Here is a 14,554-nt window from a genome sequence, read left to right as displayed (position 1 = left end):
GCACCTAGACCACGGTCCATAGTCCATGGATTGGCCGGATTTTACTAAGTCGTGTTTTACGTAATGTTTTTAAGTATTATTAAAATTTAAAATTATTTTCCATAATGTCAATATTAAAAAGAGTTCTGTGGGAAAAAATACCAAAGATCTCTAACCTTGAACCCCTGGGTACTCTTTTATATATTAACTAGATTAGATCTCGTGTACGCACGGATATTTGAAAATTATTATTTAACCATTTTTTTATGAAATATTTATTCCTTAAATCTATTGCGTAATTAATAAATCTCGAAACTACTCATTTTATCATTTTATCATTTTATCATATAATATACAATGCCTGTCCTACTAAATATTATATATTTTAAACGGATTTTTCATGAAATGACCCCGAGGTTTGCGTTAATGCACCAAATACCCCTAATGTATCCCGAATGCACCAAATACCCCCGACCTTTTAAAAAATAACACAAATGTGAAAAAATGATATAAAATATGCATTGTCAAACGTGAAAAATAAAAACTGGAACATTAGTATGGAACAGAGGGAGTATTAGTTATTATTTATTACTAGCTTCCTCTGTTTTTTTACTTACACCATTTGGTTTAGGCACAAAGATTAAGGCTCTGTTCTGTTCGACTTATTTTGACTTATTTTAGATAAAATAAGTTCAGATAAGTTCAGATAAGTCCAGTTAAGTCCAGTTAAGTTTGGACAAGTTCATAGAAGTTTAGATAAGTTCAGGTAAAATAAGTTCAGAAAAAATAAGTTTTTTTCAAACATTTTCACACACAAATAAGTATTTTTCAGATAAAATAAATTCAGTCAAAATAAGTACGTTCAGTTAAGTTCAGATAAGTTCAGTTAAGTTCAGATAATATAAGTTCAGTCAAAATAAGTCGAATAGAACGGAGCCTAAGATAAAAAAAACGTAAATAGCATCAAAATTGCCCATATGATACCAAACAAAAGAGAGAGAAATATTAGGTGACAATGGTAAATGTGAAATATATGCCAGTAAAGGTAAAATGTGTATTTAGTGCATACACAAAAAATCATGTGAAAACATACCATAAAAAGAAATGGTGCAACTAATATGCAACTTCTATAAAAGGAAAATGGTGCAAGTTAAAGAAAATGGAGGGAAAATGGTGCAAGTTAAAGAAAATGGAGGAAGTGTTTATTACTATTTGTTAAGTTCAGTTCAACCCAGTTTAGTTCAACCAAACAATGCTCAGAAGAATAGGGCCTAAGTTTTAGTTAAGTACATTAAGATTATTTTCTCTAATTAAATTTCTTTAATCAGACCACTAAGTTACAATCAGGTCTATTTTAGTCCAACAAGTTCAAATATGTTCAGTTGAACGTGTGAGGTATAACACTAAGGTTGTATTCTTTAGAGTTACATTTCTGTTCCATTCAATACAGTTCAAAAGAACGTGGTTGTGTTTATCTTTGTTTTAAATAATCTTATTTTACTACTCCGTATTTTGTTTATTATTATTATTATGTTAATATTAATCACTATGTAGTAGTTTATTATCACAACTATAGTAATAAATAATAATAATAATAATAATAATAATAATAATAATATTATTATTATTATTCTAATATCACTATTCTTCATATTATTACGAGTATTATTATCATTATTAATATATATTCTTATTATTTATTACTTCATCCGTTATTTCTAACTGCATCACTCGTCTTTTATGGCTCTTTTTTTTTTCCAAAATTCATCATTTCTACATTTGGTAAGTTTATACTCCATCTGTTCCAATATAATCGTCACAATAGATTTTTTACGGAGTTTTACACAATAAGTTATTGTAAACTTTTTTATTACTTAGGCACGGTGAGCGATAATTTTATGCTTCGCAGTGGACTTTTCACAGAGTTTTTGCGTTCAGTTCCTTTCAATTCAGTTCAACCAAATAAAACTGAAAAAACAAAAATGACATCCAAAAAAAAAAAATCTAATACTAAAAAAGAAAAAAGAAAAACAATAAGCTCCGTGGCCATGCTGAAAGCTACGAAAAAGATAACACCAATAACAGAAACCACATAAATGAGATATGGGAAGACAGGTGGCAAAGTACTAATGGTTGAAATAATATTTCCTCCCTCATCTTTTCAACGAAAATCCAAAATCCAAAAATGATTCTGATCATGAAAAACACAAAGCTACTAGTTCAAAGGGACTCCCTCCTTTTCACTACTTGCAAAATTTATTTCTTGTAAGAAGAAAAAACAGAGAGAGAGAGGGAGAAAATTAATAATGGCTAGCATTGCATCATCAGTAGCTGTTAGGCTTGGGCTAACACAAGTGTTGCCCAACAAAAACTTCTCATCTCCAAGGAGCACTAGGCTTGTTGTCCGGGCTGCTGAAGAGGCTGCTGCTGCACCCGCTGCCGCATCGCCCGAAGGTGAAGCACCCAAAGCTGCTGCTAAGCCACCACCAATTGGCCCCAAGAGGGGTTCTAAGGTATTACTTTTTAAAGAGTTTAAGGTGTAGTTTTGTTACTTGCATCCATGTTACATATCTTTTGTTATTATAGATAAAAGATAAACATATACTATGGTTAGATACTATATATAGAGAGATTAATACTTCTGGATATTGTAACTTTGTTTATCAGTATAATACAAACTACTTATGAGTGTTTTTGAGTGTTATTGATGTTGAGGTGTTGGTTCGATGTTTTAGGTTAAGTTTACCAGGTTGTATTAGAATTTAGAAACTAAACTCGCTATTAGTGTAGCAGGGTTTATGAATAATCTTGACAGAAACCTAAATTTAGACCTTTATTAGGATAGCGCATACTAAGACTGTTGCACAGAAGTCTGTAGACCATGATTGTTCCTGTACTGGAAGCCTGAGGAACGGTAACTTGCCTGCAAAATGTTTAGGAGACAATAAGTCAATATGATAGGAATATGATAACAAGAAACCAAAAGTTAAAGGGGCATAAAAAAGCTTTACCATATGCAGTACTCGAAATATAATTAATGTGTACTGCTATATGATGCTTGGACTCTGCTAGAGTGTCGGACATTGGCACGTGTTCAAGTGCTATACATGGCCGTCTCATGGAGGTTTTTGCATCATTTTCATCCATGTGAAGCTTGTACCAATGTTCCAGTGTCGATTATCAAACACGAATACTTGAGTAAAAGAGAGTTGGAGTAACATAAGACTGTGAATATGAAGCAATAATTAAGGAGTAATAAAATAAAATTGGTACCTTGCAGGTGAGAATCATGAGAAAGGAATCATACTGGTACAAGGGTGTTGGCTCAGTGGTTGCTGTTGATCAGGTCATCAATCTTTCCCCTCAAATTTTCATTTACTGCTAGTTAATTTTCGAAAACCACTGACGTAACTGAGAAAATGTCTTATGCAGGATCCAAAAACAAGATATCCAGTTGTGGTGAGATTCAACAAGGTGAATTACGCGAATGTATCAACCAACAACTACGCACTGGATGAGATTCAAGAAGTTGCATGATCAACTCTGTTATAAGTTTGCGAAATTTCCAAACATTTAGATGAATTAGGAGCTATTTCTGCTGTGTGTATCCAATGTAAATCTACTTCTTTTGAGTATCAACTTCTTTGCCCATGAAACTTGTCAGATATGCTCCTCATCATCCTAAGTATTCACCATATTCTTTCCTTATTTATAGAATACTTGACCCATCAGTAACCGTGCTTCTTCTGTTTGGTCGTTACGTAACAGAAGTTTACTTAGCAGAGTAAATAGCAGTACTGAAATACTAACAAGATTATGCAACCCAGGAAATGAGAAACAATTCTGACAAACCTAGTAGTATGTCACAAACTTACAATTCACACTAACTTGTGATTCTAACTTCCTTCTGCAACTCCTAAATTTCACTCTTTCGGACTAATTTAACAATGTACAATACACTGATATAGTCATGATACTGCCATCTCAAGTATGGGAAAAATCACCCATTCTCGAAGGTTTTTCTTTCCGAAACCTCGAAATACCCTTTGTATTTTAAAGTAACTCTAAGAAATATCCACAGCAAGTAATACAAAGTAAGTAATATACTGGTAGAGATTTTTTAGGTACAACTCCAACGACTTTCAGCACAAAAATTGGTGCATTCTTCAAGCAATTGCAGAGAGAGGCAGAAGTTCATGGCACTTGCTTTTCGTTGACACAGAAATCAAATCAGCCAACATGCAATGTGCACAAGAATCAAGCTCACTAACGGTCTCACCTCTCAAACTAGTGTCGGTTGATATTCCCTAGTGACTCCATTACTCCAAGCCTTCATTAACCTTTTAATCTGTAACCTGAACATAGCTGGTTTCTCGGTTATAAGCATGATGTTGTCTGTGTTGCCCAATGTTCAAAATTTATACTATTGTAATCAATTTCGTTCATATTAAAACTAAAAGGGCTTCAGAACAGGAAACCTGAAGAAATACCTCCCTCAGTTCTGTAACTTTGCTCTTGCTATTGTATACAACGTCGTAGCAATGATTTTAACCCTGATATGATGTATCAAGCCTGCAAATATATGTCTCCAACCGGTTTTTAATCTGTCTAGGCCACAGATGACATGGCGGATCACCGTATAATTTAATGGACGACTTCCCTTCTGTTGATATAGTTTAATTTCCTATGTTACCTTTGTTTCAGGACATTCAGCTGAAACCCATTCACTTATCTCACCAAAGTACAGTGTAAGAATCAGACTTTGACAGCACTGGAAACGAAATTGGATAACTATGTCTTCTAGAGTTGTTCCCAAGCTTCCTTAATAAAGTCAAGGTTAAACCTAGGCTCTGGTTTGCTGTAAATGTTTCTCGTGAAAAATGATTTCCATGGAAAATATTTTACAAGGGAAAAAACAATTACAAACTAATTTTCCTTTGTTTGGTTCCTTAAAGGAAAATTAATTGAAAAAGCAAGTGGGAGAAAATGGGTATAGATTGAGGGAAGAAGGAAGAAGAGGTAAGGAGGAAAGGTGGAAAAGTGGTTTCCCTTCCTTTCAAATGGTAAAGGTTTTTTCACATTTGAAGGAGTTATGAAAAATTGTTTTTTATCCATTGTCAAACCCAACAATGTAAAATGATTAAAAAGGGGAAAATCGTTTTCCATAAAAACGTTTTACACCAAACCAAACAGAGCCCAAATGCTCCATCTTTGCTCTAAATCTTCGAATAACCTAGAACAAAGAAATCATATGGGAGGCTATGAGCACAAGAACTTGCCATCTAGCTATGACCAAATTTACTTGGAATCACAAAATTGTCGGCTCCTCATACATTTGAGCTTATCAATTCAACTGGTCTATTTTGAAGATTACTACAATGATAACCAAGATCAAACAAAATTATTGAAAGTATATGAGCAATAAGATCAGTTGGAAGGTCAGAAGAGTTGACCATATTTCATTTTGTGTGTAAGGGAATAATATTTATGTCGTAAATACATTCTCCTAATCCAAGTTTTGTGCACTTGAGATATACAAATGGTTGTTGCCAATGGGTACAAATAAAAAGTAAAATCTAACCTTGCCAACAAACAATATGAACGAATACTCTATCAAACTCGCCCATCCATACCATCAAGAAGGCCCGACCACAAACCCTTTACCTGCGGTAGCTGTGCCACAAAAGCACCCCATGGCGGGTAACCAACTCCACTTCCACGAACACGGCCATCCATGCGTAGGGACATATACCTGTACATGGTACATGATGCATATAAGCAAGCCATTCCGAAAATGCTGAGATATTAGGAATAGAGAACCTTCAATAGCCTCATAGGCCGTTTAAACACGCACACTGCATAAAAGATAGAATGGTTGCCTAGTTCAGTAGTTCTGATACTTTACAGGTTGGTCAATTCCTGTGCCAAACAAACCATAGAGCACACCCCACAAAATACATTTTGATGATAATTTCTTTTCACTGTGTTAAATACGGGCTTGGGTCGCACCCGTCACCAAGAGAGAGAGTCCACTTAACAAGACAGTAGGAGGTTTCACCTTAAAACCATATGGCAATAAGGGGAGTAGCCCCTTTGCCTTATTAAGTGATTAAATCTCTCATGTTCTGTCAATGTGGGACTCTCACACGTGTTGTTTTATGGGTTAGATCTTAACACTTCCCCTTACGTGTGAGGTCCCTCTTTTTTAATATGGGTCACATGTGATGTTTTCATGGGTCAGAGTGTCTTTTATCGCTCCCCCTCACTTGTATCCCGTTTAGTTGGCCCAGAATACACTACAGTAAGGTCCCAGTTGTGGGTCTAGCTCTGATACCATGTAAAAATTTGTGAAGGCTCAAAGCTTTAACATATTATTATTCTCAAAGAGTATTTACACAAGAAATATCCTAGGCAACCAAGAACTAACTTATGCATCACATTGATTTAGGAAATGAATGTTAAGTTCCTAATACCTCATCAATACTTCAACATCCTATCATCAATACTTCAACAGTTACGGCAATACCTCAACATTCCTAATTACTATCATGAATTACTATCATGAATACTTTGACCGTTACAGGAATACTTCAACTTTCCTAATTACTATCTTAACATGGTATCAGAGCAGGTTAGATTTTGGAATCGATTTATAAACATTCCCCTGCCGGTGGGTTTAGAAAATTAAACTCACCGGTGGGATTCATAAACAATACCCAAAATTATAGATTTTCTTTTTCCCGATTATTATACTTCCGTTGTGTTTATTTACGTTTCATTATAAAGTTTGATTTCTATTTTTCCATTTAAAGAAAGGGGGATTTCTATTGGTTCGTGTATTGGGGTAATTTTAGGAAAGTATTTTTTTTTTTTTTGGCAATTAAAGAATTTTATTACCAAAAGGGGAAGAAAGAAGGCAACAACCCAAATACAAGCACAAGGCCACAAAGTCTAGACAGCCAAGAAAACCAAAGCTAACAGCAGCTTACAAGTTCAAATCTAACAGAAAATCACTTTGATGTGTTAAAGGTTTGCGGATTTGTGCGATGTTCATGGTTATGTGGTTGAATTCGATATTCAAGAAATTTAGAGTATTTGTTTGGGTTCTTGTTATGTTTTGATATTGGAGTACTATTAAAACTTCACTAAAGTTGTCATGATTTTTACGGTTTTCCATGTGTCGTAAGACATGGAAGGTTTTCCGTGTGTCGTAAGACATGGACGGTTTTCCGTGTGTCGTAAGACATGGACGGTTCTCCTTGTGTCGTAAGACATGGACGGTTCTCCTAGTGCCGTGAGATAGAGTTTGGTTCTCCTTGTGCCGTGAGACAGGGTTAATTTGGTTCTCCTTGTACCGTGAGACAAGGTTCATACCGTTCATATTAGTGTTTTTTTCCTCTTGTACGAAATGACATGATTTCTTGAAACGCCAGGACTCCTTGACACGACAAGACAGGCGTATGAAGTTTTCTTTTTTATATCTCCAATCGCAACGATCGTGGAACTGCCGTTCTGATTGCGAGAGGGTATTGACTGATAGAATATCGTGGGTTTGTTGTGAGCTGAAATGGCTCAAGGGTTTGTGAAGTCACTCCGCTCTTCACTTGGCTAAAACTCCAGTTCGTGGAGTTGTCATTTTGTACGAGATGCTATAACAGAAGGTTTGGTTGCATTGTCCTATGTTCCAACATTGACACAGTTGTCGGGGGGGGGGGGGGGGGGTGTTGAGATAGTACTTAGGGAAGTTGAAGTATTCCTGTAACGGTCAAAGTATTCATGATAGTGATTAGGAATGTTGAGGTATTGCCGTAACTGTTGAAGTATTGATGATAGGATGTTGAAGTATTGATGAGGTATTAGGAACTTAACATTTATTTCCTAAATCAATGTGATGCATAAGTTAGTTCTTGGTTGCCTAAGATATTTCTTGTATAAATACTCTTTGAGATTAATAATATGTTAAAGCTTTGAGCCTTCACAAATCTTTACACACTGATTTTTTTTTATAGAAAAAACTGGCTGGTCAGCTGGTGTAGGGTGGTTTAACAAGACACACTCCAATAAGGTGTACAGTAAATTAATAATGTTCCTAATGAGAGTATCTTGAAAGAAAATTTAACGCAGCATAGGACTTTCAGTATGATAGCAGGATTTTATGTGCATTTTTGGTAGTAATTTTCTGTCAGTGTTCACCAAGGTAAAATGATGATGATTTTTGGAGAAATTTATCAACTTAAGGAATTTTCGGTTAGCAAAAGCACTGAGATTTCCTACAACAATAGAAAAGAATTATATGTTCCGATAATGGGAAAATAATAAGCAAGCTATAGAATATTAAAAACAATGGACTTACACTGGAGAATCAGAAGAGACATTTGCTAACTCCTTCTGTGCATCTATCCATCTGTATTGAATAAGAACAAACATTTTGAGAAAAAGGAAGAGAAGAACACAAGAAATATGAAAGCAATGAACTTCATATATAGCTAGACCCTTACTTGGACCATTGAGAAATATCAAAAGGAAGCAACTGCCAAAGCTTCTTCCTTTTACTTGTCATCTCCTTCATTTCTTCACTCTCATCAAATTCAAACGTAGGTAGCTCTGCATCAGTTGTAAGCGGAACCACAAGTACCCCTCTTTCCAAAAGATCCGCAGTGAAAGGTTCACTAAGCTTAAAGGACTCGGCAATAAAGGAGCTAGGACCAGCAAGAATAACAAGGCGAGCAATACCTCTTAATGAGCTAATTGGAATGGTCTTCCGATTAACAATACGGACCTTAAGATTAGCAAGGTTCTCTTCTCTTGAAAGTCTGGCTATCTGTGCATTCTTTGCCTTGTTCTCTCTACTATATAGAAAGGCAAAGATAGAAACTGCGGCTACATCTATGCCAAGACCCTTGAGAATTTCAGGTACTTCAGCTGATCTGAATGGATTTGCTAGAGCGCCAATCAGTTGTGATACAGCTATTAATGAACCCAAGCCAGCACTTGCAATGAAAGCAAGATAAAAGAACATTCGAACAGAGCGGAAAGGAGTAAGAACTTCACTCCTTATCTTGGCTGTAGAACTGAATAACAAATAAAATCATGAATACAGGGAAGAAGCCATACTTGGAAATCACAACCTGATAAGACAAGTATTAATCAAGTTAGACAAAAGGATAACCTGATATACACTATTAGCAAGACATGTATATCAACTTAATGCGAATTCCAAATTTTTACAGTACAACACAATTTATTTATTTTTTGAATAAAATGGTTTATAGGTGATATTAACAAGTTGTAGTATATCAAGAAGGATATCAAGGGAAAAAGTAGAAAGACAGAAGAAAGCTAGTTAGAGTAAGTACCATGGTGTAAAAACTAGCCCGAGTTAACTCGTATCGCCCGAGTTAACAAGGTTTTGGAGGCTGGCGATACGAGATATCCCGAGTTGTAAAGGTGTTTTTAAAAACGGCGAGATCTCGGCCGGTTCAACCGATCCCAACGAATTTTGTCCGCATTGAACGTTATAAACCTCACATCTACTCGGTTTTCAGTCGAATTCCCATGTTTTCGGCAAAAGGGAAAAATGAAAGAAATGGAGAAACTCCATTGAAATAGAGTAGAGAACTCCATTTTCAAATAAAAAACAAGAGAGGAGAGAAGGTAGAGAAAGGAATTCATTTTAATTATGTCGCGTGTACGGTTTAGGGGAGGGGGACTAGGGTAGGTAGTGAATGGGGCTGACATGGGGATTCTTTTTAAATTTCAAATTCCTACGCGACAACCGCGACACAGTCCGCGACTAACGCATCAGTTCCGTTACCGAGACTCCGCGACCGATCCCGCGACGGTGACCGATACCGCATTTTTTATCTATGGTAAGTACACAGATGAACATGTTTTTATCAAGTCTCTCTACCAGTCATAAGTCTCGTAAGTCGTAACACATCCAGGAAATATAAACAGGACAAAGACAGAAGCGACTAAAAGTACTTCTTCCGTCCCAAATAAATAAGCTACTCCGTATGTTTCTACTAAAGGCTGTCCCAATACAACAGACCACCTTTCTCATATGACCCTTAATGATGCCCTTAACTGAGATTTTTCCAAAAAAAATACATTAGCATGTTAGACATGCAAAACTGAAACCACAATTCCTCAAAAAAGACCCATCATCAAATGTGGCCTATATCTTAGGGACAGAGAAATTAAAATATCATCACATCTTAATTTAATTTCAAAATACATTGCCTTTTATAGAGCCCATTCAAGCTCTGATTACCTTTCAAACATGTATTGTAAGTTTCAGTTGCACATTTTAATACTATCATTAGTAGTTGAGCAAAGAAAAATGAGCATTTCAGAAACAATCATCTCTACACTTCCCAAATATACATGTTTAGGATGTTGTCAAAATTAAATCCTAACTTATTAAAGCAAGGAACTTATATACAGGAATGAGGAATACTTTCTCAAGAGTGAGTTTTAGCCTTTTAGGTGAGGCAAACCTACACTAACTTATCACCTGTATAAGTTATTATAAGTCCGTCTTATACAAGATCATGCTGTCTTTGAAAGTTTTTAATTCACCCTCAACCATTCCAGATTCTCATGTATTAACAATACACAAACTCAAACGAAGACACATGCTTCATCTAGAATTTTCACTTTAATTTTATCATTTAAATGAATCTCAAATTCCATCCACTCTAAACATTAAACGACATTAAAAAATAAAAACTTTTTAAGCATGATACAGAGAAATTAAATACAACGTCAAATTAATGCAATCATCATAAATCACAAGAAAAAAAAGCGAAAGAAATTACAAAATCAAACCTGATTTCATCTGAAGAAGTAGAGGGTTTATTCGAAGCAGAGCAAGTAAAAACAGCGGAAGAATAACTTCTTTTTCTTCTACCGTTACAGCCATAACCATAAATAGAGAGAGAAACCTTCCCAAACCACAGATTTTGGTGAGAAAATGTGGAGCAGTTTTTAGTCCTACTATTTTGGAGAGAGAAATTGCGGGGTTCCCATCTCAGAAAATGGGCAACTTGGGCCACAGCAGCCATAATTTGGAGGACAATTTGAAGGTGAAGAACATCAGCAATTAAAGGTTATCAATGGCGAAAGTTGGTGTTAAAATTTTTGATTAAGGATACCCCGATTTTTAATTTTTTGTGGGTTTTTTTGGGGTGGTAGGATAGATTGAGGCTGAAATTATGCGTCCGTTTGATGACTAGAATTGTGCCACGCACCAAGGTACGCATGTTCCTTGTTCGAGTTTAATTATTTTACGGGGCTGATTGTGTTTCGGTAAGAGTAGGGATGTCAGTGGGGCGGGTTTTGTGGGAGACCCGCCCCGCATCCGTTCCAAGTAGGCGGGGATGGAGGTAGGTTTGGCGGGTGATGGGGCGGGGATGGATATAAAAATCGTACCCGCCATGGGTGATGGGGCGGGTGTGGATTTATGTTGAACCCGCCCCATCCCCACCCGCCCCTGCCCCATCCCCACTCGCCCCGCCCCATCCCCACTCGTCCCGCTTCATACCCGCCATGGGTGATGGGTGAATTTGGATTTATTTGCATCTTTATGTGATAATATAAATTTAGGTGAGATTTTTATGTTTTTTGTTTGGATTTTTTTTGTTATGACGAGTATTTTTTTCGATTATATAATTTACTTTAGTCATAAGGTATTTTTTTCTATAGTTAACTTTAATTACTCCGTATATATGGCAAATGTTTGCTAAATAAGAAAAATTAGGCGGGTATTAGCGCGGGTATGAAGCGGGGATAAGACGGGGATGGATACCCAGTTGGGTGGCGGGGCGGGGATGGATTTTAGCTTACACCCGTTGGGGCGGGGATGGGGATGAATTTTGTACCCGCCATGGGTGATGGGGCGGGGATGGGGATGAAAATTCTAGGTGGGGATGGGGATGGAGGGACCTACATCCGCATCCGCCCCGCCCCATTGACATCCTTAGGTAAGAGCAACCCCAATGGTTGTATTTAGGGACTTGCTTGTAATTTTCAAAATTTTCTAGCAAGTAGCTAAAATATTGGAGCAATTTTGTTAAATTAGTTAGACAAAGCAAATTAGCTCTACCAAGCTAATTAGCTTGGGAAAAAACAACTTTTTTTCCCCTAATTATTAGAAATGTAAACGTAAGAATAAAATAAGAAAAATTAAAAAAGAAAGTTAAACAAAAATCAAGCTACTTGCTAACCATTGGAGCATGTTGTAGCTAGAAAATGTTGTTGCTTGAAAAATTAATGTGGCATACCAAGCTACAATGATATTAGCTAACCATTAAAGACAAGGCTGCTTTTTATTCACCTGATTTTCACTTATTTTTCCTAAACTTATCTTTTCCGAACTTATCTGAACTTATTAGAACTTATCAAAACTTATTTTAGTTATAAATTGTACTTGGTCAACCCTTATTTTTCCTGAACTAATCTTATCTGAACTTATTTTTCCTGAAATAAATGGAAATAAGGTGAACAAAACAGAGCCTAAGTTTTTTGTTTCAAACGGGAATATATATCATTCAAAATCAGCAAACGGTCTGTATAATGATAAAATAGATTTGAATATCACATATTTACAGAAAATACATAACTATTATGATTACATTAGTTACTATTATATCTCCTAAAGCACAATGCGCTTTTACTCCACTACTAACTTGACGCGAACACTGATTTCGATTTTTTTGCATCTTTACGAGTAGAGCCCATTGAAATTTGCGCACGAATTGTTCTGATCGACGAGTGATGATAAACCTTAAATCCTTATAAATTCATATTACCTTCCCAATTATTGAAAACCCGAAAATAAAATTCCCATCCATATATGAGAATTGAGAACCTGGAAAAATCTAAGAAAAACCCAAGAATAAATTGGGAACAACCCAAACATAAATTAGGAACAAACCAACGAAGAAGAAACAAAAATAAGACATAACATCAACAGAAAACAATGGAAAAACAAGAATAAGGGTCGGAAATATTTCTGAAGAACATAGACTATTTCAGGCCTGAACGACCATGCAAACTGAAAGTTTGAAACCCTAGATGAGGAGAAGAGAGATAAAGAAGAGAGTGAGAAAGGAGTGTGGTAACGTACATGCATGCACGGATGTTTTAAACTATTTGACCAATTTTTTAATATTTTGTATATGTGATTGAAACATTTCTCTGCCTAAAACTAAATTATTGTATAATTCATGAATCTTGAACATACTTATTTAATAATGATACGAAGTATTAAATTTTCGTCCTACTACGTAGTATTGCATATTTTATATGCTTGATATACTAATTCGACCAAAACATTCGATATACTAATATGCTAATTTGACCAAAATAATGTTTAAATATATTTTTCATTATTAATATAAAGATTTGAATAAAATATTACCAAAAAATCATTTTTATCAAATTATGTGGCATATATTATTTTCATATATAATCTATAAATATTTTTATTTTACATACGTAAAACGTTAATAAAAAAAGGATAGAAATAACTAAAATAACTAATAACAAAGATTTTTTAGGAAAAAGTTTTTGGCGGAAAAAAGTTACACCAGGAAATGACACGTGTCACTCCTATTCTTATTTGCACGCGATGCATGCGAAGATATATAAAAAAGACAAATTATATATGTTGTGTAAAAAAATTATTCCCAAAGTTTCTCAGAAGAAAAAAATATAAATCAAAATAATTGAAGGATTAATTTTTATGATGTTTGTTTGATGAATTTTGTTTAAAAACTTTAAATTTAAATATGATTTATTTGTGATCGGAGATATTAATTTTTTTTTCATGTGGTGTATGTTTGATTGTGATTAAGAATTTAATTGTCGTTCTCCTTTTTTATTTTTGACATTTTTTTGGCTGTGATTAAATTTGATTAACTGATTTCGCTATATATCTTTTTATTTTATTGTAAAATTAATGTTAATATAGTTTGTAAGTGGTGGGGCATTTTAGACTATTCTATAGGAAACATCAAAATGTTATTTTACTATAGTAACCTTAGGAGTTCTCTTATATAATAGATATGTAATAGACTCGTGAATAAGAAATACGGAGTAGTTATACCCCGTACTTTATAATTAGAAAGTTATCAATATTACTTTTAAATAATAGTGCTTTGTCTTTTTTATAAAAAATAATAGTTTCTCTTAAGAGGACATGTGTCCTTTACTATCCAGAAAGACACATGGCCTCTGCCACATGTCTTCTGAATCCATAATTCCATGATCAACCTTTCTACACTGGGTTGAATGATAAGCAGTACTCTCTTTTCTCTGTCTGGCCCAAGGCCCAAGAAAGAAATACTACACATCACACCAAAGGACACATGTCCTCTTAAGAGCAACTAGCCAATCACAGTATCCCTCTTTAGGGTTTCCCCTAAAGGACAAACAGTATAAATACCCCCGTTTCCCAAGGAAAGGGGGTACATTTTTCGATTCATTGAATACATCACTATTCATGACATTGATTGTTCTCCCTTCTCTCTAAAACTATCATTACTTTCTCTCTCTTAAAACTCCTAATCTT

General features: G+C 35.1%; 2 protein-coding genes across 2 annotated transcripts; one reads left to right on the top strand and one right to left on the bottom strand.

Moving 5' to 3' along the window:
* The first annotated feature begins 2,155 nt into the window (after positions 1–2,155).
* LOC110787548 (photosystem I reaction center subunit IV, chloroplastic-like) lies at positions 2,156–3,807 on the top strand. Its single transcript, NM_001426374.1, has 3 exons — positions 2,156–2,492; positions 3,260–3,325; positions 3,412–3,807. Exons 1-3 carry the CDS (start codon positions 2,286–2,288, stop codon positions 3,514–3,516), a joined length of 378 nt encoding a protein of 125 aa, NP_001413303.1. The 5' UTR covers positions 2,156–2,285; the 3' UTR covers positions 3,517–3,807.
* A 1,622-nt stretch (positions 3,808–5,429) lies between these two features.
* LOC110787549 (protein LOW PSII ACCUMULATION 1, chloroplastic) lies at positions 5,430–11,248 on the bottom strand. Its single transcript, NM_001426373.1, has 4 exons — positions 10,810–11,248; positions 8,478–9,050; positions 8,333–8,383; positions 5,430–5,731 (listed from the first exon to the last, which is right to left on the bottom strand). The coding sequence occupies exons 1-4, from the start codon at positions 11,043–11,045 to the stop codon at positions 5,593–5,595; spliced, it is 999 nt and encodes a 332-aa protein (NP_001413302.1). The 5' UTR covers positions 11,046–11,248; the 3' UTR covers positions 5,430–5,592.
* Positions 11,249–14,554: the final 3,306 nt, after the last annotated feature.

The sequence above is a fragment of the Spinacia oleracea genome, chromosome 6, assembly GCF_020520425.1.
Source record: "Spinacia oleracea cultivar Varoflay chromosome 6, BTI_SOV_V1, whole genome shotgun sequence".
In the NCBI taxonomy this organism is placed as follows: Eukaryota; Viridiplantae; Streptophyta; class Magnoliopsida; order Caryophyllales; family Amaranthaceae; genus Spinacia; species Spinacia oleracea.
This window is presented reverse-complemented; position numbering and strand designations above follow the sequence as displayed.